Raw genomic sequence first — 25,113 nt, forward strand, 5'->3', positions numbered from 1 at the left:
CAGGTGAATTCAGAACCTGCTTGTGTAGGCACCCTTCGATATATTTTCTTACACCTCCCAGTCCGAGGATTGCGTGGGAACAATACCTAGGTTACAGGGGTGGAGGCGTGGAGGAATGCAGTACTCATCTCCAGTGACCTGGGAGCATTTTTGTTGGTGGCTATTTGGATGTGGCCCCTGATGCCTGCTAGAATTGATTGGTGGGCTCTCGACTATAGCAGTGAGTGCAGCAATAAGTAGGTGTACACACCACAGTGGACACTGATCCCCCAGTCTAAGGACGTTTGCTTAAATTGCGAAGTAACACTTCCGTCAATGGCTTATGCATTGGAAAAGCAAGGGTGTTCACCCATGTGTCATCTCCAAGTAGTCTGCGGTTTAGTCTGCACCAGAGGTGGATGTAGCACTTAGATGAGGGACAAAAGGCAACCTGCCCTACTGTTTCCTGCTCGACACCTATCAATCTCATCACACAGTGGAGTAACTTTGCTGAAAATGTTGGGGGGACATGGCATCTGAAAAAAAGTGCCCCAGCCAAATGAATGGGGACAAAATCGTGTGCCATGAAAGTTGGGGGGGACAAAGACCCCCTGCCCCCCCACCTAAAATTACGCCCATGTCATCACACCAGCTACAGCGCACACGCCCTCCTCCCTCCTTGTTGGCAGTCGGGCACATAGGATAACAAAGAGCAGCTTTAGTGCTGGCTGGCAGGGCCTGGCTAAATATTTGTCAGGGCTCGTGGGGGCCCATTTCAATATGATTGTGCCCCACCTTGCCTACGGTTAGGAGGGGTGGACACAGTCTCTGGCACCCTTGGGTTGCTGAAATAAGAATTGATGCAAAGGAATGAATGCCTTTTAATCTCATGGGGCAGGCAGCCAGAGGTGAGCTGAAACAAGAAACTGCCACTGAAGAGTTAGTAATTGCATTGTCAGAAAGGTGCTAACACAGATGAAATCAGAATAAAAAGTAAAGAGGTGATAACACTGCTGGATACTATCAAAGGCAATCTTTAACCTGCTGCCAAGCACACATTTAAATCTTCAGCTAAGGCAGTGGTCTTCAAACTAGGGCCCGAAGGATGCCCGGGTGGGGTGGAGGGGAAGCGGGGGGTGGCGGGGGGGTGAGTGGGGGATAGACTCTTTAAACTAAGATTAAGATTATTTTTTTAACATGAAAAATGTATTAAGATATTAAGGTGACTCATTTTAATAGAAAATATAAGCAGTAGAAAATCTGCTTATACTTTCAAGAGACTGCCCCCCCCCACCCCCCCCTCATCTGGATATCCTTTGGGCCCCCTAAGGGAGACAAACACCTAGGTAGTGGGACTCAGACATTATTTGTTTTATTCTAGGGGGTGAGGTTGGTATGAAAATGTTTGAATACCACTAAGTTAAGGTGACAGCAGCCGGGAAAGGGAAGCCAGGAAGCCTGTAACATGGCAAAGTGCACATTTAATGGCATGAAAGAAAGATGCTGCTCTGTAGTAAGACAGCCAAAATAGGGCAGAAGTGAGCCCCCTGGACCCCTCCTCTGAGGTTGTTCAAACAAATAAACAGCACAACAATTTCACAACACTGTGGGTCTGCTACGCATACAAGATACTGGCATGTTCTAATTTGTTTTCCAGACCTGTACAGCAAAGACGTGCAGAAACCATAAGGGTTTTTCTTCATAGAAAAAATTGCAAATTAAATCTCTTTTAGCGAAACACAATGTCAGCAGATCAAGCACAGTGAGATTACATGATTTGTCAAGGATCGCAGATTTAGTTAAAGGGGTGAAAGCAGTATTTGAACCCAGGTTGTGATTTAAGCACTCAACTACATATCTTCCCAGTGATAGGTCACATACATATTTTTAAGCATTTGGGTTTCCAAAAAATAAATAATTTGTTTTTCTATCAATGGCTTGAAAAGTTCACAAATCACATAAGAAACCAACCTGATATTACATACATTGTTATAGAAATAAGTCAAGCAAAAAGACAAGTATAGCTTTATTTTCACCACCTTCAATGTGCAATTGCAGTAGCAGCCTGAAAAGGAATGTGGACTTAACACCAATAGCATTTGGTATAAAAAAGGAATTCACACTGAAGGAGGATTGAATACAAGCATTCTCCTGCCAAAAGGCTGTAGGGCAACGCTGGAAACAGAAAACAGAAATCTATGTGTTTTCTTGCCCAACAGGGTTAAAGGAATACTCACGATACAATTCTTAAACCTTGAGAATTTCATCTGGCCATCAATTTTTGGAACCAGTCACTGGACCAGATCATGGTTCTGATCCAGACCAATGCGGTCATTCTTTGTATGTTGACATTTTGAGATTCCATTTGTTTTGGTTCACATCACCTAGAAAAAGACTGAGAGGGTCGAAACATGTGTCAGCTGTGTTAACTCAATGACATATATGTGTACAAATAGTTTTATCATGCCAGCGCTGTGAGAATGTGTTTCTGTCACAATCTCATTGTTTGCCGAGTTGTGTTGGGCACTGGATCTCAAGTACTTGCAGCAGGCGTCCCTTTCATTGAGTGTGGGCGATTCCGTGCCCATTTGTCTGTAATAGTAATCTGCTTTGAGCTAATATTTTACGCAGTATGCAGCATTATACTCCCCTCCCATTTATTATCATCCACCAATCACACCTTTTAAGGGACAACAGTCATTATCTAGGTGCCCATGTCTCGATCATCAACCTCTAATAGGTTTATTGAAATGAGGTTGATACAAACTAAAACTGAGGTTCCAGTTGAAGCATACATTATTATCTGCATATTCATTGTTTAAATGTTCATTTATCTGTTGCAGCTGTGACTGCGGATAGGTAGACAGCTACGGCAAGAATGTGCCCACCTCGAATCACAAATATGCTCCCCTTTTACTCCTTTCCTTCCTGCTTCCATTTTCTCCCATACAGCAGTATTTTTCCCTCCCATTCTCCTTAATAGCAATTTTCTCTCTAGTATTCCACATTTTCCTGCTCTTTTGGAATATTTTTATCCTCTGTCCTTGCCTCACACCCTTCATCCTCATCTTGCCTGTTCTGGCCAAAGGTTCTTTGCTATAAATATACTGTTCTCTTCCTCATGTTACTGGTAATTGCATACTCCCCTGTCTTCCTACACGCAATGTTTCCCTCACTCGTTTACCCACATCACACCAGTTGCCTTTGCATTGCTTCCCCCACTGCCCATTCCTCACTCACTTGCCTCACTTCTAGCCCTTTTCCCTGCCCTCCTCCACCATTCTTTTCCTCTGACTTTTTAAACCCTCTGCTGTCTATTTCCTCACCCTTTAATCCTCTTCACCCTGCATTTACTCTCCCTCTTGTGCCATATTAACTATTGCCCCATTTGCCTCCCCTCATTCATTCTCTATACCCATTCAATTGTATACCCTCAGTTGGCTGTGTCCAATCACTTTCTCTCCTGCCTTCCCTCACTCTCAATCTCTCCCTCATGCGTCTGCCCTCCTTAATTTTCCACTCTCCTGTCCCATCAGTGTTCATGTTACCTGCTGTATCTCAACATTTCTCCCTCACAATCCTGCCCTTATTCCCTCCAAATTGACTTTCACTGCCCTTCAGCAAGGACTTGTGTATCAGCAGGAAATATGGAGGTGGTGGGTTGGAGTAAGGGTTTTTTAAAGTGCCACAACCAGAACCCACAAAGAAAGGCAGCCCCTTTAAGACTGTGATCTTCAATTACATTTGAAGTGTGTGAGGAAAAACCACACTGGGGACATGCACAAAATGGAGTTGCATGCTGTAGGAATTATCTTGTGATATCACCTCCTTTAATGTCCCCTCCAGAGCTGACCTGGGCAGTCTGTGAGGTAGCCGAGAGCCCAGCTGTCAGAAGCTGACAGAGGGGCCCTGCAAGTAACCAGTGTCTGCCACTACTGCTGTGCTTCTTCCATGTACAAAGCTCACATGAGGCCACAGTATCGCCTCCCAAACTGATGTGGCTCTCTAGAGAGAGATACCCATTCCGAGCGGCCCAACAGATGGTGCAGGCCCTTTAATGAATGCTCATCACTGTCTTTCTTCAAGCAATGCAATAAAGTTGGCGATTTACAAATGATGTCCATTTAAGAGAACATTGTTTTGGAGGGCAGGTTCATAATGTTTCTATATTAAGAAATGCAAATAGGCATTTTTCTTCTGAAAGCACACACAAAGCACCAGTTATCTGCCTGAAACACAAACATGTAATCTTTAAATACTGTTAAATAGCTTGAAAATAGATTTGTAAAACCCAAAGTCCATTTTATTGCGTTTTGCTGATTTAAATTCTGGTATTTGTAGTCTCACAGGCAAGATGGGGTGTAATACCACAATTGTACACATTTTGCTTAACATATTTCTGTAATGATTTATGTATTTGAGTGGGTACCATACCATGGTATGTATACTTTTCAAGTCATCTTTATAAAGCAGAGTATTGTTGAAAGCCAGGCATGGGGTTGAGGAGCGGGAATGAGAGTGAAAGCCAGTCCTGAATATTTGCCCAGGATGTGTCAAGAGAGGTTGCAATGCTGGAGACTGGTGCAGTTACCGCTCCCTGGTTGTGGCCATGCGCTGCTATTCAGGGCACAAGTAAAGGATAAATGTGGGTGGACAGTGTAACTTTTTTCAGCGGGTCAGTGCGGTAAGACATTATTACATCGCCAGGCTTTTTTTCACTGTTTCTTTGCCGAAATATTTCAGCCGAAAAACTCATCGAAAACTATAGGGGTTGGGTGGGTAAGGGCATATAAGGGGTAGGGTGGGTGTGGGGTCTATGGACTACAAAATAGGGAACAGGTTTTGAGAGAACCCCCAAATATTTTACAAAAATGTGATTCGTTTTTTTCAGCCAAAAAAATCTTCAGCAAAAAACTCAGCAAAAAAAGCCTGCCAATCTAAGAACATAGAACCTGTGTGCAACCCCACTATGTGATTTTGAGGTCCGCAAGCTTGCTCAAGCATTTGTCTACCTAGATTTCACTCAGGTTGTCATTTTTCCAGCGCAGACACGTACCCACAAGATGCATACAATGATCATCAAAGCACATTCTTGTATTGGGATTTTGTTTTCTAGGGAATACTTCACTACATGTGACTGGGTTAAAAAGGTGAGCACCTTTTAAAATTGGCCAGCATATTTTATGAAACATTTCCCCTCTGAGGTTATTTTCCTTGTTGTTTACTTTTTTTTGAAGGCCAATGCCCTTTTTTCTGGTGCACTTTCCTTTAAGGGGAAAGGTCAAGTGAACTAATATATTGTATCTTTCACTTTAAGATATGTTCACTTACTGTGCGTAAATTCTTGGGTGCCAGCTTTTGATTTTCACTATGAGGCAAAAGTTCCCACACCGAGTGAAGCGTGGGAGCCATACTCATCCCCATGTCAAAACACCACATGTTTTAGCACATGTTGCTACAGGAATAGGAAAGAAGACATATGATTTACAGGAAGGTCTACATGTATATAATCTCAGCAACAGTCTCCCAGCCAGCTGAGTTGCCTTTGCCACTTTCTGCTGTAGGATTCCTTGCTATTCTACACCCGGCAAAGAGTTTTGGCCTGCTCAGCCCCTACCATCAATGCTCAGGGTGTACATTAATGAGGCTACCTTCCCATTTTGTAGTGAGCAGCACTTGATAAACATAGTTATGTGTTGCTATTATTTGTTTCGACAGTCAAAATATTCCTTATCTGTAGCTTTGGAAATAAAAGTGTATTGCTAATTTGAACAATGTGCCCAAATATACACACAATATAAATAAAAATAATTATGAAACGTCTGCAAAAATAGCAGTTAGTTTCAGTTAGCAAAACACAATCACCATATGTTTGCAATGGCTTGCCCAGATAGTGTTTTTAAACCAAAGTTTCAAAAGACATTTTGAAAACAGTATTTCTATCAATTACACCTGAGTTTGCAGACTGCTCTCAAATCCAGCCATCGACACTTAACTGAAGTGACAGCTCCCGTAACCTTTATCACACTGTGCCTTATCCGCCAAGATTAGAAATGCAGACAATGTGTTCAGCCTTCTGCTACTTCAAAAAAATGCTTCACTCCTGATATTGCCACATAGGTAAATGTTAATATTGACAAATCATGTACTGGACGTCACAGTGTATTGTTTCTACTACCTTACGCATGGCAATATGTTTTTAAATTAAATTCCCATAACTTTGCATATTAAAGACTCATTCTGTGATATCACTGATGTCACTATGTATGTAAATTAGGGTGGGGCACACATCTTTTTCCGCCCAGGTCCATGCAACTCCTAGGGCCGCCCCTAGGGCCCTCCCACAGCCCATTGCCTTGAACCCTATAATTTCCATCATTAAATCCAGGCTTGATCTTTCAATATTACCACTATTGGCAGTAAAAGCTGGCGAGGAGGCCCAGCTATCTCTAGCTGGAGCCAGACACCCAACACAGAAAACTTTAAAAAACAAACATTTTATAAATTAGCATTTGTATCGAAAGTTCACCATTGTACAACCCTACCCACTCTAGAGCCCACCTCCATGACCCGCCCACCTGGGGCCCTCTGTCATTGTTGCCCACTGGTCTCTTTGCCTTAGTTATGACACTGGTCTGCTCCACCATACAATAATCTTCCAAGAAGGAAGTTCCCCCTCTGACTGTGCCATATTTCTTCTAACAATGTCAGAAGACTGATTCACCCTGAAGCATGATGTAATAACCGATCCTAGCTGCCTTGTGGGCAAACAGACAAATCAGGAAGCAATATACCCTAAGAAATGTACATTTTTGCTAATTGCGAAACTTGCAAAGCACCCTTGAAGCTATATAATCAATCGAAGTCAACGCATATGCCTAGAATTTCTGCCGAATGCTCGACGTACCTCATGGAGAGTCACTGTTAGGGAAACAGATGCGGGGCATGGCTGCTCTTGCAGATCCTTGCTGAGCACAGAAACGAGCAAACAAATGTATGTGAAAATTAGACGAATCTCAGTGATCTTAGCCGCTAAAAAGTTTCACTCTCCATTAGTAGGGAAGCATGAAGCATAGCCTGAAACTCATCTAGCTAGTGATAACATAATGTGCAACAGGGCTGGAAATGGAAAACATTTATTGGGGGAACCGTCACTTCTTAGGAGGGATGGGGCTTTGGGAACGAGGGGGCACGGCCAATGGGCATGGCCCCCAGCCAGGTTGTGCAACACAATGGGCCTCATTACAAGTCAGGGGGAATGGGTTAACAGGCTCTGCTAATGGTGGCGGGCCCGTTAACACCATTCCACCTGATAACGAGGTCCCCTAGTGGGACCTGGTAAGGACGCCTGGTAAAACCAGGCGTCGTTACTGGGTCCTGCGAGGGGAAGAGGGAGTTAACAACGGGCCGGTCGTAATCGGCCCGTTGGTAGCACCCTCTCCCATTCCCATTGAGCCCTATAGGGGCTCAAATGGGAATGGGGAAGGTCCGGGTCCGGGTTCCCAGAGGAAGGAATTACCGTGCCCTCCGAACTCGGAATGGCCCTGTAATTCCCCATTCAGAGAACCCAGTAAAGGAGCCCGGTTTGGCGGCAGCCATGGCGCTAATAGCTCCATGGCTACCGCCAAACTCGTAATGAGGCCCAATATCTCTATATAGTATCCCATCCTGGCGATTTGCATAAAAGCAAAGAGCATTATGGGAACAACAAAATGTCCACAATTTTAAATGTCTTATAGTGATTCATTAAGAAAACCTTTTAAGCAAATAATGGACTGTTCTGTTTTGATTGGTCTCAATATTCACCCAATAAAGAGAAAATGCCGGACACATATGCCAGTTGGAACAGTTGCAAAACTGTATGTGGGGTTTCGGCAGTTTCTATATGCAAGCTACAGAGTGTTCTGAATGCTCGTTGAAGAAGGGGTTGTGCAGCGGGAGCAGCATGCACTAGAACAGACTGCTTTCAGATGATTCAGCACTAATGCCGAGTCTTCTGAAAGTGGTCTGTTCGATGAGGCACAGGATCTGTGAGAGTCGTGTCTGTGACCCCTGGGTCTGGAGGACAGAGCTGGCCTCCGGCAAGACATTTTTTGCCAGAGTTCAAGAGAAAAAAATCTTCAGTTATTTCCAAACTTAAAAAAGACACAAGCTTCTTTGCGCTTCTGGACCAGGAATACGAGTGTGTTTTCAAGAAGCAAAAGCGTTTTATCAGACGCTTACCATGTGGCAGAGGGACAACGAGTGGCTATGAACACTGGAGATTTATGGGAATTGTAGTTTAAAGGGGTATTTTTTTTATGAAATATGTTTTACTGCTGCTTTCAGAAAAAGAAAATAGTTTCCTTCATAACAGCAAGCCTCCATGCCTATTAATTCTTTTTTTCTGTAATGGGTTTGGGCAGTAGTTGATACTGGTCATCACCTGAAAACATGATGCAGACGAAATACCTAGGGAAGGTTTTACTTCCATCCCCTATTCTTTCACATATATGTGGCCCTTTTTTCTTGCAAAATCGAATATATTTCTTGTTGCCAAATCATTTATTTTCCCGGCCTGGTCTTTTTTCAGTCCTTTTTCGAAACGTATGGACGTTGGTTGGTATCTTTTCTCTGTTTATCTTGGCCAATTCAATGTTCAAACTCAGATGAATACATATGTTTAGCTCCCCTATAGCATCTGGCACTGTGATGTGTGCAAGCCTAGCACCCTTACTGAGCAGTATTATATTCCATGTTCTTCTGTTCAGTTGAGGGAACAGGTAATTGTCTCAACCCGAAACAATATGCCTTGATTTGAGGGCCAGTAAGCCCAGAGGGTTTCCTCGAGTCCCAGGGACATTTTTTGTTTCTCCTGTCACTCTGGGGGCAGAGTCATTGTCGCTCAAACAGTTAAGGTCATTGCAGTATTTGGCAGATAGCCTCTATTGGAAACATTAGTAGCAGCTAAAACGGGGATTGCTCTTTAATAAGCATGTGGGGAAAGGGATCATATTTAAGCCTCTCTTAGTAGGGTTTGTTTAACCCTGTCATTCACAGTGTCTAGCAAAATTTGCCAGAGTCTGACAATTATATGAAAGTTCAGGTTTATAGATACTGCACTTTTTTGACAACACCATCTGAGGTACTGTGCCGTGTGAACTTGCATCAGGTCTTGACATGAACCATCTGTTTGTCCTTGGCCACACCACTCCCTCCCCAGCTAATGCCACTGGTGAGGAAATATTTCGGCCCCATGCAATGCAACATGTTTGTCTTCACCCTTCTATCCTGACAATTCACGCGTGCGCGCAGTCGACACTTGTATCAGCTGCAATCTACAGACAGCATAAGCCACACCCACTGCAACTAAGGGAACCTAGATGATCGGTCTGGAATTCAGAAAGCATTCCCACCTCTTGCAGTACCTCCCATCATGCTACAAGGGTCAGTTGAGTACACCTCTGGTGCATCCTACAAACACTCCTATTTATCAGGTACTTCCATGAAGTGCATAGTCTTGGCTTAAACACCATCCCAGGACTGGCCCACCATTGTCACTCTTTTTCCCCGAACAACACTTCTAACCCGATCACCCGGTAAGATAGCTTAGCGGGTTGAGCGCGCACTGCTATGATCTGAGCGTGAGCAGTAGGTTGCAGATTCGAATCCCGGCAAGGCCAACTCAGCCTTTCATCCTTCCGAGTTTGATAAATGAGCACCAATTTCGGTTTGGAGATATTGTGTGTAAATATGTGCTCTGTAAAGCGCTTTGGATTAAGGTGCTATATAAATAACAGATCATTATCACCCCCCCACAAAGCCAAGATATTCCTGCAGAAATTATAATTTTCCCATCTTCCGGATCTTCCTAAATGCCCTCACACTGGCATGACTGATCCTGCTATGCCCCCTCTTCTGCTCCCACATTGCATTTGAGTTTTCATCTCTAGTGAACAAGGGCTAATTGCCCTAGGACTGGGCAGAGGCCAGTATGCTGACGAGCCCCAGCACCCGGAGAGCAGTGTACATTAATATTACATTTACTATGGGGGCATAGTTGGCATCCCCCTCTCTGTGTACCCGGAAATACTTGCCCAGTCTTTCTTTGCCTGCAAACCATGCGTGCCTCTCGCCTCATCAAGGTTAGGATCCACGCATGCTGGGGTGTATGTGCAGTCTGCATCTCACTGCATACGGTGATCACCCGCCTTGAACATTTGCATAATCCTGAGAGTTTCAAGTCATTCTCACGCCCAAGGCTGTGGAGGTATGATCTTTATGGAATGCAATTTCATTCGTCCCATTATCGTTCATGTAAATGTTTCCCACGATGCCTTGCAGACACAATTTGAACAAGCTATAGAATCTGATTAATAGCTTAATATGAAAAGAAGCATGTTCCAACGTGGCAGCCTTGGGTTTGCTCTGACACATTCGTTATGGCCGCTGGACCGCTTTCCTTGGGCCTGGCAGGATCACAGTCAATGTTCCCAATTTGGTGTGCGCCGGGTGAGCCTAGAAAAGCCAATTGGTTGCTTAGGGCCTAATTTACTGAAACGTTTTATAATGGCAAAACCCCATTGGTAAACGTTCTGTGAATCAGGGTCTTTGACTTTAATTCCAAAATCCTGAATCAGGCATTACAATGCATTCGCGACTCCTACGGCCGCTGTCGGCTGTGAGCAGGTTTTTGACTACGGGCCTCATACTGCCAAACTCAACTGCTGTTACAGCATGAGGTCAGCACGCGGTAATGGGAGGGGATCCTATGATTCAGAGTTATGCTGGACCTTCAGGAATGTCCCATTTTGGGGACCAGTAGTTGGAAGGGTACATGGTTACTGCCTTGCTCTGCCCAGGTGGGTACTGTAATATCAACAAACAAATGAGCAAGGTCAGGTAGAACTGTCTGCTGTGGAGCGACCACTGCTACAACCCTGAGTGGGTCACTCCGTGTGTGGGTGGACACAGAATTCTCATAAAACTGGTTTTCTGCACAATAGGTTTTATTTAAAATGCTGTTGGTGTAGTAATACACTGATATTTACCAATGCATAGGACATTCAACATTGAGGACATACAGAGTGTAGTATCTGAGTTAGAACAATCAAGTAGTCAATATTTGAGACATCTAATTTTTCAGTTTGTTCATTCACTATAGGTTCCTTGGGATGGAAGCTTAGAGACTTCAGTAGAATCATAGACAGGAAGATAGCCCTTGCATCCTGCACCTCCGAGATAACGTACCGCAGCAAGTACTAGTTCGGCAGCTTTACGTGCTCACGAGAGGCACGACCGCGTCATTTGACACAAGACGAGTAATCCATCCTGTGGAAGTGGACCTTTCCACTTCAACTTTTGAGCCACTGAGCTCCTCGGATTTGACCACATAGGACATGCCACTCCAAAGACACTCCTGTCCTGATGAAGGCCTACACCATTAGAGCTCATGTAGCTCAACGCATAATGGCCGAAACACTGTTGTGTTGACATGTACTATTTGTTGTTGTTGAACTTTTGATTGTGCCCACACTCTATGGGCTACCTTTCTGTCTATGATTCTACTGAAGTCTCCAAGCTTCCTTCCCAAGGAACCTATAGAGAATGAACAAACTGAAAAATTAGATGTCTCAGGGTTGTAGCAGTGGACTCTCCACAGCAGACAGTTCTACCTGACCTTGCTCATTTGTTTGTTGATATTACCATTTTGGGGTCCTGCAGGACTCCTTGTGGGTCAGTAATTATTGTAAGCTGTAATTACCTAATGTCGTAATTGCCGCACACAGTGATGGCTTTGTGTGGTGGAAATTAGTGCCACACAAAACCGGGTGGGAATTTAATGTTTCCTTTTGAAAATATGAATTTGGCAGTGCAGCAAAAGTGGCAATACCGGTTATCCATTTACTGCCACACTCTAAATAAAGCCTCAAGGGTATCATGTAGGGTAGCATTCAAGGGGGGGGGGTATTATAGATGATTTGCTGTTGCTCGTAGGGATGGCCTTTATGCTTATACTACAGCCCCCAACCTCCAAGATGGTCTTAGTGAGTTTTCATTGCCTATAACTGAGATGATCTCTTTTTTATTTTCAAATCAAGGTCTGACTGCACTTACTCGTTGTAGTTCATAATCCAAATAGATAGATAGATAGATAGATAGATAGATAGATAGAAAGATAGATAGATAGATAGATAGATAGATAGATAGATAGATAGATAGATAGATAGATAGATAGATAGAAAGATAGATAGATATATTTTTATTACACCTTTGGCCTATTAGGCCTGTCGTTACAGCCAAATAAAATATAGAACACCTACAGGGAATACACTCACATTTAGAATAAATGCAATTGTCAATGATATGAACTATTGTATGCTAAAATATGACATACATCTAAAAACCATGGTGACCTCAATAATACCTTCAAAACCAATATGAAACCTTCTCAACAATAACCACAATTATAATGCAAGAACTATAAGAACTTGACTAATTGGGCATAACTCCTGTGGGGAGCAACACAAGAAAACGGGCCATTACATTGTGATATGATCTGATAGATTATTTATATTGTGCTTAATACCCTGAGGTTTCTACATGTAGACCCGGGGATCGAACCTGTGGTGCTCCATGTCATCTTACTTCCAAGGCGAGCACGTTGCCCCTGAGCTATCCTCCCGCAAGCTTACTCACAGCCCCCATAGCAGAGGCACCTGCATTCTGAAGCTCAAGAAGCACCCATCTTAACTGTTCTCTTAGGCCACACACCATATATGAAGCCTGCAGTAGATTTGGTTATGACACTGTCAAAATCAACCGGTAGAAAAGATAGTGATGCATTCAGATTGTCCAGGACACCTCTGTTCCTAAAAAAGGGATGATACACCCTGACCTTAAAAAGGTCATAATCTGGGCATATGTGAAGGCAATGTTGCGGATTCTCAACCTCCACCTTCCACATTGTACACATTGAAATAAGTGCACCGCTCATTCTCTTCATATAGTTTGCTAAAGGGGAAAGGAGTAGCTCTGGCAAGAACAGAGGCACATGATTTGGGGATTAGTAAGGATAGGCAGATACACTTAGATAGTCTTGAAGGGGAGTCTCTTGGTTTATGGTTCAAAAACCTTATGATGAGACTTGTATCCATACAAAGATGTGAATGTGTTTTGTTTGTTTTGTTTTTTTGCATTGTAACGTTCCACTAGGACAGTATTGGAACAGTCACTCAAGCATGTTTGTTCTATTTGTTGTGCAGGGCCCTGGGGTGGTCATTAACATTACTGTTCAGAGTCCCAACAATGTGCATCTTGTTTATTGAACATAGCCATTATATTTGTATAGTTTGTTGAGTATCCCTGGGTGTTGCTGGTGTTTAGTGGTGAAGGCTCCAGGGTGGCACTGGTGTTTATTGGCCAAAGCCATCTGTTAAGTCCAGGCAAATATACTACACGGCCCTGGAAAGGTTCTTTTATTTAGACTGAACATGATGGTCTGTAATTGAGTTTATGCTCTGAACACTGGTAATGGCCAATGTGTTCATTTTACAATGAACAAGGGGGGGAGGGGGGGTGTGGAAGGAGGGTGGGTGCTGTCCACAGTGTTTATCATACAGAGTCCATTGAGTGTCTCTATGACTGTGTTTATTGTATAGATGTCTGGGTTATCCTGTGTTTGTTGTACAGCCCTGTCTTGGTAATTCTGCTTATTGCACTTCAGCATGGAGATGGGTCATTGTGTATAAGCCACTGAGTTGGATCGTATGTGTATTGTCCAGAGCCCTGGAAATGGGTCTTCAGCCTGAGCAGCACTAGCGTAATGAGGGCACTTGCAGTGCCGGGGGCCACGCCACCACATTTCCTGGGAGGGGGACCCCTTTGACCTAAAAATAAAATATGTTTTTTCTTTCTTTTTGTAGTCACTCTGCCTTCATAAGGAAATGATTAAGAAACTATTTATTGTTGAAGTCTGAGTGCTCCCCCGCCCCATGACATGGATGCCTCTAGGCTGAAGGCCTCCATGTCATGTGGTTGGGCGAGCTGTATGACTTCAAAAAGAAATAGTTTCTTTTTGAAGTCACTTTGCCTTCATAAAGAAATTATTTCCATTGTGGTGCGGTGCTCAAAGGAAACCATGTCTTAATGAAGTCGAAGTGACTTCAAAAAGAAACCATTTCTCTTTGAAATAATAGGGCTCCCCTCAAACCCATGTGTGTGTGTGAGTGTATGGTGACAGGGAGCACACTTAAATGTATAGCTGGCTGCCTGTGTGAGTGTATGGTAAAAGGGTGAACAATTAAATGTGAAAGCGTGGTGAAAGGTTTATACATTTAATACATTTAATTGTGTAATACCGCCGGTGTTACCGCCCAACTCATGATGAGGCCCTATGTGTTTAAAATGTATAGAAGGAATGCGCTTAGAAGTTCTCACATTAAATTCCTTATATTGGTGATATACGAAAGTTGGAAACATATGGTTAAATTGTATATTATATCTCTGTATTGAAGTTTGAATTCCTTGATCACTGTGAGGCTTTATAATAATATTACAATGTATATTTGTGTACTCATAAAAAAGCAATTAAAATAGAAAAGCCTTGCTCCTATTTGTGTTGACAATCAGTTGAGCCTTGTGTGTATAGCCTCAAGACTTAAGTGCATACGTAGTGTTGGCACAGTGTTTATTTTTAGATTCTTGCATAAAACAATATGATTGTAATTGTCTCGATTAAACAGAGCAATGTTAGAGGGATGGTTGACAAGTTAATTGGGCCGAGCGCGGATGTGCTGCCATGGCCCTGCTGGAGTGGCGCCATTAAGGGCTGTCTCGTGGGTCATGGCGGGGACCTCAGTTCTGTTCAGGGACTTTGGTGAGGGGTGAAGTGGTGGGGCACAGCGGCATTGGTATCCGACCTGTACCTGGTGGGGGCAGCATATATAAGCAGGTCAGGCCATCCTCGTCTTCCTTTTCCCACTGCCGTCCCGCACCTTCCTGGGATTCTTCAAGTTATCCCACCCACCCATCCCTCTTTTTCCATGCTGGCAGTTGTTGTTGGTGGAGTAATGTTAGGGATTTATCCAGTATTGGCTAGAACAATGTTCGAAGTGATGATATGTGTGTATTTAATGTTGCATTTTAAGGCGCTGTTGACGGGGACCTACACAATGGATTATATAAAATGTTCGGACCATGACCAAAATGTTGAACTAACAGGAGCTATGAATTTGGTACCCAGGTTATGGGTTGAGAGATCTACTTGCGTCCAATAGGCCAAGCAGGCGAGGATGGCGTGGGTGGCCCCTCAGGTTGCCCATTGGGTGGATTTTTAGCCCAGGCTTGGGCATTTGGGCTGTCCGGCTGGACACTGAAGTTTCTGCAATTAACCCTGGGTCAGCTCAGACAGCCAGGAATCCAATCAGGCAGTTGGCGGGTCAGCAGGGCTTCTAGGGGACAAGGTCATGGTAACCGAGAATGTACAATGTAAAAGAACTATGGGTCATCGTCATAAGTGTGTTGCGTATTTCTGTAATAAAATGCGGCCTGTTTACCTTACAAGAAAATTGTGTCTTATCATTCGTAAAAAAACAGTACGTGTTATATTTAGAAGCCAGGGGCATACTAGGAGTGCACCCCTATTGAGGGTGTCCTTCTGTTATCTCTACAGCTTCCAGGGTTGGTTGTTGTCTGCATTGTGCATCCATGTAGGTGGTGCTTTTGTGCTTATGTTACAGAACTCTATGCTGATTATACACCGTGCCCTGGCAATGTTCTTTCTATTTATTAAAGACATTTTTTGGGAACCACTCGTATATCCAAACCAGATTTGCAAAAAATGTCCCAACACCAGTTCATCTTTTTAAACTCAGTATAAAGCATCACTATAGAAAACAACACATCCTAGACACACAGGCCCTGATTCATGAAATGATGTGTGTGTAAAACAGGGATTTGCATGCCAATCTGCCCACTAATCCCTGTTTGGCGAATGGGGATTTGCAGGCAGAATGGCACAAAAATCCACGGTTTACACGCAAATAATTCCATTAATCAGCCCCACACTATTTCAGTTGTACCCTTGTTCAGCTCTTGGCTTGTGTATCACACACGCTTGGTTCTCTGTCAAGGTGCACAGTTATATGTGGTTCCCTTTTTTCAATATTGTTAATATTAAATTCCAAGGGAACCTAGTTCTCTTTCTTCCACAACATGTATATCTTCTCTGGCACGTGTTATTTGTAGCGGCAGCAGCAGACTTAATCCTTGTGTGTGCTTTCAAATGTCTGCTTGTTTGCATGATCTGTTAAAACATGTGATTTTATAATCGTGTTCTTTAATGCTCCAAAAGATGATCCAACCTTTAGATTTGAATAGCTTTTTGGGCCAGTTATTGTCTATCCGTGTGTCAGTAGAGCTGCCATGTTCCACATGGCTCTGTGTTTTCAATACGTCTATCCCGTTGAGAGTTTTTTCACAGTAAATAAAAATTAGCTACTTGATGATGATCTGTTTATGTATTGTACAAATACTAGATGGCAGACATTGTAATTATTATACTGATAGTTGATAATTGACAGGCATCGTTTTGCAGCACCCAAGACCTAGCTCTGATGTTGACTGTGCACATTCCAGAAGGCCATTATTTGGATTTTACAGAAGAGCCTGTATATGTGTTCATGGAGCAGGGATGTCATGGCTTCCTTCCATCCCCTTAGTCAATGAGTTCCTTATCCATCTCAGCCTTTTGGGTGGACATTTAGCAAATGCTGAGCAAGCATTTAGGACAACCACTGGCATGCATGTTTTGGTAAGGACTAGAAAAACAAATTGTTTATATCGTACTTATCCGTTTTATAAGAGAACCTAAACCATCCAACGCTGTTGAGGCAATGAGCAGAAGGTTAGAGACCAAAACACTGTTGTTACCGGACCGGCAAATTACGAGTTCTGCTCGCAGGTGCCTTTCCGGCTGCCAGGTCTGACCTGGTGCGCAGACCGGCACCCGCAAGCAGACCTCAACAGATGCACCGGCACCATTCATGAATGGTGCCGGTGCATCCGGCCTCCCCATTCCCATTGAGTCCAATATTGTGCCGGTAATTACCGGCACGACTACCGCCAGGGTCATGATGACCCCCATTATTTAGTTAGATTAACCGATTGTAAGAAAGTTGTGAAAACATGCTCGTAGAAGAGACAACTGATTGTACTTATTTAAAGTGAATGTACAGCACGCATGCTGCAAATCCAAGGGACATTTGGCGAATAGCTTTACAAAGATCCACCAACAAAATGCACTCAATAGGCCTATCTCTGCTTTTGTCTTCATTCTTTTTGAGTAGGTTTAGCTGACGGGAGAGTCTTTGCCCAGGCATCAAGGAGGGAAAGTATGTGCTGTAGCCATTACATTGGTCAGAGGTGTTGGGGAAACCATTCCTAATTACAACCAAGGACTCTAGACTATGATGAGCAATTCAGTATGAAAGCTGCAAGAGGTCATTTTAAAGGCTACAATGGAGAGCTAGATGCTAAAGCCTTGAAAGCGGAGGGGCTACCCCCCCACCCCAAACTATTCCTGCATCGCAGGATGAATGCTCAGAGTTTCTAGGAGGTTGACCTTAAGAAGCCCGGTTGGCTGATGCAGGTAGAAGAGCTTGGAGAGGTAGACCGCTCCATGTCCATGCAAAGAAGTGGCTTCTACGTGTTTTGAAAGACTTGCATTTGAATGCCTGCATTTTGTTTGTGCACTTTTGGTCAACCTGCATTCAACCACTTTCTTTTGTTGTTGTTGTGGGAATCCCACCCCATTCTCCTTACTTTACCCCATGACCCCACCCTACCAACACCCACATATGTAATTGGTCGATTCGACCAAAAGTGCACACACCTAATGCAGGCTTTCGAGGGAAAGAATTTTAAAACACATATTATGATGGACCGTGAAGAAGGCATGTTGAAGTTACATTATTTCCCAATGGTGAGATGGGATCATTCAGAACATTAGTGCATAATATGGGGAGTGTGGGGGGGGGCGACAGAGCTCCACATTGAACCTATCTGTTGGACATATTTAAATCCTAGCTGTTTCTTTAATATGCAGTGGCCTGGTGATTCCAAAGAATGGCCGTGCTATGTATAATGCCAAAACAGAGAAGAAAGAAAAGGTACAACGAGAGATAAAAAAAAATGCTGTTTGTGACAAATCCCTAGCTCCCTGGTTGTGTTTGGCGGGTGCAATACAAGTCATAGGGGTTATCACTTTTGTCAATTGTGGAAAGCCCTTTTGTGAATTCTGGGTTTGTTGTACAAAGCCCAAGAGCATGCCATTGAAAATATTGTGCACACCCCTGGCATTGGTCCTTGAGTTTACTGTTGAGTGCCAATTGTGTCTGTGTTCTTTATGTTCAATACAGTGCTCGGGGTGTATTGTTCAAGGCTCAGGAAAGGATCTGTATATGTACTGCGTTTATGCCACATCGTTGGTTGTATGTGTGTGGTACAAAGCACCGGAAGTTGAGTTGTTTTATACTTAACTGTTGTTTGGGGCGATTGGGGTCAATGCAATGAGTTACAGGTGTCCTACAGATCCTGATATATGACACTAGTACTTATTGCACATGATCCAGACATTGTTCATTGTGTGACAAAGATCAGCGGGTAGTCCATGAGCCTACTCTATACGTGCATGTATTGTAAAGATGGCCATTATGCGACTTTCCAATAGGCCTGTGAATACTGCTTAGCTGCTAGAAGACAGCCGAGATAAAGGGACATTTAATTAAATAACACAGTAAATCCCTGCTAGTGGCAAAAAGTTAACCAGCTAAAAACGTTAATCAGAACATATATGACATTCCAAGATATGTTCTTACATATTCAAAATTCCTGTTTTCAAAAATGTGGTTATGATATGATAGGTTATTTATAACGTGCTTAATACCCAGAGGTGTTCTAAACGGGGACCACGTTGCCCCTGAGCTATCCTCCCAAGGGTTCCCTATATTCCACCTGTTCACAAACATACACAAGTGTTTCTATAAGTGCTTCTGCATCCAAGTTCCCCAGCGCTGCAATACATGTTCAAAGGTGGTCATATATTAACACTTTCTATGCCTGGACTTTAATGATTTCCTAAAGGAAATAGGGTATACATATACTTATTAAGGAGTGGGATAGAGTTAAGCATTATCAGGACCACCTTATTGTTTACTCGGGTCAGATAAGTAAAGCTGCATTCTTAACTCCAGCAAATGGAACAAGATGTTTCTGCAGTTAGGACTTTTCTATTCCTCAATACCCACATCTCTTCTGTAGAATCTTGTCATTTCATTATCCTTGGTCCATTTTGTCAATCATTCACACTAGACCATAACCCGCAAACCCTCAAAATGGCCTCCTTAAAATAGATTGTGGATTGTTCCTCAGTTAAACGTTTCCAATGAAAAATCACAAAGAAGTAAGGATTTATGTGACAACCTCAAAATAAGGTAAGTATTTATGTGACAACCTCAAAATCAGGGGACGTTAGAGAGAAAATGGGTGGCCGTCAAAGGCATTTTAAAAACGAGTAGTCTGAAGAAAACTATTCTCAGGTGATCTGTTCCTGCCAATAATATGTCTGCTTTCAATTGAGGCATGCACACTGGCATCAAAGGTCAGTATACACATCCTTCTGGTGCTTGTGCTGCCCCTGGGAACTTGGCAGTGGCGAGGCCTTTTCCTAAAGGTTAATGCATAGTAGTGGCTAATTGCAGACTGTGAAACCAAGAAGTACCTGAGAGCTCATCTTGGATTTTACACCTGTACAAAAAGAGCATGTACCAGGGGAAATCATGTTATCTGCTTCTGTATTAGTTTCCTTAGTTGCTAAAAAAGGAGTGCTCAAAAAAGCATGATTGCTATTATTAACGGCCTCATTATGAGTTTGGTGAAACTTTCCACAGAAATACTTCCAGGCTCATTTGATTTGACTGTCATTCGTATTGGTGATAAATCGGCCAGAGTATGAGTGGCAGTTCGGAAGGTTTTAAACCCCCAACATAGATTCCACAGGGCTTCATTCGGGATTTGGAGGTTTAACTAGAGGAGGTGATTTTCAACATAGTATTTACTCCATATCTTTCTCTATAATGTGTAGGAAAAACCCTGACATCACTTCCAAACGTGTGGTATTGTGGTGCAGTCAAAGTAGCAGTAAATCCATTGAAGCCATATTTTTACTGCACAGCTGTACTACAAATGAGGACCAAATGCCTGCATAAACATATGGACAGTCAGACACCGTTCCTACCAAATGAAATGAATACTTGTAATTGAGGTACTCAGTAAAACGGGGTAATCCTCTAATGTGCCAACCAGCTTTGTGTGTTGTTCTTAGGTTAGTTCAGATAAGTCAATATTCAATAAAGTGCTGACAAGAGTCCAGTTTCCAAATAGTAACACTGGATTTTATTGTTTAAGTTGTTTTGTTGAAGTTGTTCCTTCACACCATTTGTGAAAGGATAATTCTTTCACAGATTCATTTCTCTAATTTCCACACGTTTAAAGATCTCACTTTGCAGAGGTTTTCCTTCACACCTATTGTGAAGACGTAGTTCCTTCAAATGTTCACTGCTCTTATTAATACAACACTTTTAAGTCCCTCTGGCCCTTGTACCATGTGCTGCCTTTCAGCCCCGCCCCTATGACTACTGAAAGGTATAAATGAATGGGTGCAGATGTGCAAGAGTCTTTTTGATTAACGCTTTGATTGGAGCCACTAATTCAGAATCACGTGAAATGACATCCACTTAATCAAAAGCATATGTGTGTGTGTTGAGGTGTTACTCTATGTGCTCAGACCAGTCTAACTCATCTTTCGATGCTTTTTGTCTTCCTTTTTCCCTATTCCAGGAATTTGTCTTACTTTGCAACACACAGCAGCCCGTCGGCCGTCATCCTGGACCTCTGGGAAGCCCAGCACCCCTATGATGGAGACCTAGACTCATTAGCCTCTGCTCTCGAAGAGATCGGAAGGACACATTCCAAAATCTCTCTCGTAACAGACACCCCCCTAGAGGAGGCAGACTTTAGCTACAGCCGGCAAAACGGTCTCTAGGAACTTGTCGTTGATCCGCCCGGGCCCATCCCCAAGAATGAATGGACACCCTTCAGACTTTGCATTCAGAGGATGAAGCTTCTGGCCCGCGAGTGGGCAAAAGGAGGATTTCCTGTCGCGCGCGGAAGGGAGATACATGTATGTCGTATTGACGGTCGTTTCCGTTTAGAGGCCGGAGGAGTCCCACTCCAGCGCCATCAGATGGAGAAGAAGCCGGCGGCCCCGTCACCCTCCCTGCACCGAGGTGCAGACGACACTCAGACCAACAGGGTTTCTTCACCTTTCAGGGATGCAGTCCAAGGAAGGCGATGTAGTATTCTGTGCAAGTGACTGTCATTGATTAAAGCAGCAGTACTATCCAAAGTATTTTTTTGTTTTTTGTTTACGTTCAATCCTTCTTCAGACCAAACAGAACATTCTCATACACGTGGAACCTGAAAGGTTCTGTCTCACAGATTCACAGATTCTGCAGGTTCCTTCGAGGCCTCTCGCTCTGTAACTGACCTTGAATCTGACAGGGTTGCTATGCATTGATGTAGCGTATCAGCCCGCTTCAGACTCAATGAGGAACATCCACGGCACGAATGTATTGCAGCTACACCGGTATCACCACTTAAGAAGAGATTCCATCATGCATAACATGGGAGTTCTGCGATTGCGCAGTATGCCTCGTATTTCTTTAATGTGCACTACTCAAGCAAGGGATGTTGCAATTTCAAGGACTGGAAGACCCATGTTAAATTGAAAGCTGGTCTGACAGGGGCCAGTATAGACTGTGATATCATTTTTTTGTTATTCCATCCAGGTATTACTGCTGCTTTAAAATGCATGCTGTGCTGGGACTGGAGCATAGTAACATGGGCAAATACAAGTGATTGGAAGTGCAAAACAATGTCTGCTAATACTTGTCACGGCCATAGTCAGATTTTTGTTCTGGCAGTTCACGGGGCGGTGGGGGGCTTCTGACCCCATATAGTCATCGCCTATGGAAGGCATGCCACTCATTGAAAGCCAAAGTGGGATCCCTGTTGGGAAGTGTCAGAGGCCCCATAATGATAAATAAAAGTGTATTACGAGAAAAACTCAAACATGTGGATTCCTATTACAGAAACGTGGAGCCTCCGTAGAGCTAACTTTGTGGCAGTACCAGCATCCTGTCCATGCAAACCATGCATTTGTGGTTTGCAGATTAGCACGCATGTTTGACCTGTGCTGGAGCAAAGTGTCCGCAATGCAGGCCATGGTTGATGTCGGCGAGTAGTGCTTTATCTGTATGGAATTGTAGTGTATGACCTGTCCTAGGGTGCCCTGCATAGCACCATCACTGCTAGACGCTCACTGGCTTGCTGTCCTGGGCACTGCCTGCGTCATTTCATTAAAGCTTTGCACACAGCTACTTGCAGCTGAATGTACTGTCCACCAGATGTTGGTCGTTCTTGACGTGCACCCCTAAACACTGGTCGCAGGTCCCTGCTTCTGTGCTCTCCATTCACTAGTGAAGAATAGCTGGTTTGTATGTGCAAAAGCCAAGTCATTTTTATCAAAACATAGGGTGCTATGTTTGTAAGTGTTTTGCTAGTGTTGGGTCTGTGAAAATAAATCAACATTTGCAGGATGAATTGAAAAAAAATATATAACTCTCAGATCCGCTAGCTCTGGGGATCGCCGAATTAGTGCCCCACCACCCTCCCCTCACTTCACGGCACAGTATCTAGACATTGGGCCTCATTACAAGTATGGCGGTAAGGCAACAACGGCGCCGGTATCGCTACCGGCATCATTGCTACCATACCGCCATACTAGGAGTTCTGCTCGCGGTTGCCCTTGCAGCCATCAGGTCTGACCTGGTGGCTCTACCAGCACCCGCAAGCGAAACATGATGGTAGCACTGGTGCTGTTGTTAACGGTACCGGTGCTACCACCCTCCCCATTTCAATTGAGCCCTATGGGGTTCAAATGGGAATGGGGATGTATCGGGCTCGGCACCCGCAAAAGGGCAATTACTGGGTCCGGCTCTGCTGGAAATGCCCGGTAATTGCCCATTTGCGGGTGCCAGACCCGGATGCGAGTTTTGAGGTAGCCTTGCCGGTAAAACTAGTAAGGCTACCTCCTACCTCGTAATGAGGCCCACTGTTTAACTTAATAGTCGTTGCCTATGTGCGCTGACTATCGGCCTGATTCACAGAGCGTTTTCCTATGGGATAGCACCATTATAAAACGCTTCTATGAAATCTGTAGCGTATTTGGCATTTGGTCTGATGTCCATTTTAATTAAATCAGGAAGTGCAGATGCTGGAAGGGTTTTGTGGAAGACCAAATCATTAAATAAACACAACAGATGACAAACAATCATTTCATTTAAAAAAAAAAACTGTTTTTGGGAGCGGCAGTGATTAATAATGAAGCATGCTTGATTTCAGGATACCTCAATATCTTTGGAAGACATTATTATGATATCACTATTGACGGAGTCACACCGACCTATCTCTTTAGTTCTCCCGAGTGCAAGAGTCGCAACTTCTTATCGTGAGTCGCTTTGTCCCTTTCTAGACCTGCGGAAAGTCATCTCTTCCGCTTAGCCAGCAAACAGGGGTTTTGCCTCAACTCGTTGGCATCCTGGTTAAATAAACCCTATTATAGTTGACTTGTGTCTATCCCTGATCCTACCCCATCCATAGACAACTTGGGAACCCATGCTTAAATTATGGTTAAACATTGCTTCATTCCTTATCACATGACAATCATCATTGGCACCTTTATAGAGTCTACACAATTAGGAGTAATATTTTGATTCCAAAGGTATTTTGACCATAGTCTTCATCCATTCGGTCGTGACTGCCAGTCAGATTGGTTACTTTGATATTTGTATACTTATACTGTAGACTGTTCAGTGCGTTCGCCAAGTGTTGATTGGCACTAAAGTTCTGTGGTTCCTAAAATGAGCAGTCATTCAACATTAGAACCACTGACCACTTCCAGTGCTGCCACCCTGGCGGAAACCTAGACTGGAAACATGGAGACTCCATGATGTTCATTAACCAACCATGGAAACAAAATACAACAGATAAGTGTTGTGGTGGCGAACCTGAAAAGAGGGCATGCTTGGAACAGTGTGCTTTACTTCCTACAAAGGGTACCACCAGCATCTCACCTTGTTGTTTTTTTCTATTTTTTTATTTTATTAAAAATATGAACAGTACAACATGCTTACCCTCCCACTGCATTATCAGCAAATCAGTTGCATGGAATGGAAACGCAACAGCATGATTTGGGGATGGCTGTGAGTCAAAAGAAAACCCAATTGCAAACATGCTAAAATGGGATGCACCTGATTTTGCTAGAATGGTTTGGGACCATGAGGTATGTGTACCCATTAGAGCACCCTGCAAATGTGATGTTTGTACAGATGGCAGTACTATTGCGTGCACACACACATATAGGCACACACAACACATACTAAAGACATTCACACCACACAAACATATATGTAAGCTCAAGCTGGCCCTATTGTTTATTGGGCTACTGAAGGTCTGTTTTCTATTCATCGTGCTGACACTGATTACTGCCGGATATGCATACGCCACAGCTGCCAAGTGTGGCCTTGGTGTTCTGGGAACAGACCTTTCTCTTCAAGGAACTGCAGTTTGTATTCTTGACTATGATCTGGGTGTAGCCCTCCCAGCTCCCCCGTTAATATGATGTGTGTGGAGATGGCATGTAAGAACACATGCATCACATACCACACTCACGCACAGGCACCGACATGAGTAGCCTTGCCAAGAGTGGTCCTAAAATGCCAGAGAGCTCACCTAAGCATTATTCATGGCGGCATGCATTACTTTCTGCATACAGCACAGTTATGGTGTGTATCTGAGCTGCTCCGTGAGCAGAAAGTTCTCTTCATCCAGATGGAGCTTAGTTCCAGACTTATCAAACTCAGAAACAATGATAGTGGTTGCATATTTTTGGGAGACAATGGCATTTAAATTACTCACCCAGCACTCCATTTTTGGTCATTTTACAAGTGTTTACTAAAAGACAAGACATTCAAT

At 43.5% G+C, this 25,113-nt stretch overlaps 1 protein-coding gene across 4 annotated transcripts in view; it reads left to right on the plus strand.

The window, feature by feature from the left end:
* The window catches only part of UNC5D (unc-5 netrin receptor D), a 1,559,947-nt gene extending 1,537,812 nt beyond the window's left edge, over positions 1 to 22,135 (plus strand). For 3 of the 4 annotated variants that reach the window (XM_069617971.1, XM_069617972.1, XM_069617970.1), the window contains one exon: positions 20,857 to 21,189. In XM_069617971.1, coding sequence (XP_069474072.1) covers positions 20,857 to 21,061 — 205 coding nt within the window. In that variant the 3' untranslated portion in view covers positions 21,062 to 21,189. Of the gene's footprint in view, positions 1 to 20,856 lie in introns of all 4 variants that reach the window. The other variant, XM_069617969.1, reaches the window with a different exon arrangement.
* Positions 22,136 to 25,113: the final 2,978 nt, after the last annotated feature.

The sequence above is a fragment of the Ambystoma mexicanum genome, chromosome 10, assembly GCF_040938575.1.
Source record: "Ambystoma mexicanum isolate Mex_15411 chromosome 10, UKY_AmexF1_1, whole genome shotgun sequence".
Classification (NCBI taxonomy): Eukaryota; Metazoa; Chordata; class Amphibia; order Caudata; family Ambystomatidae; genus Ambystoma; species Ambystoma mexicanum.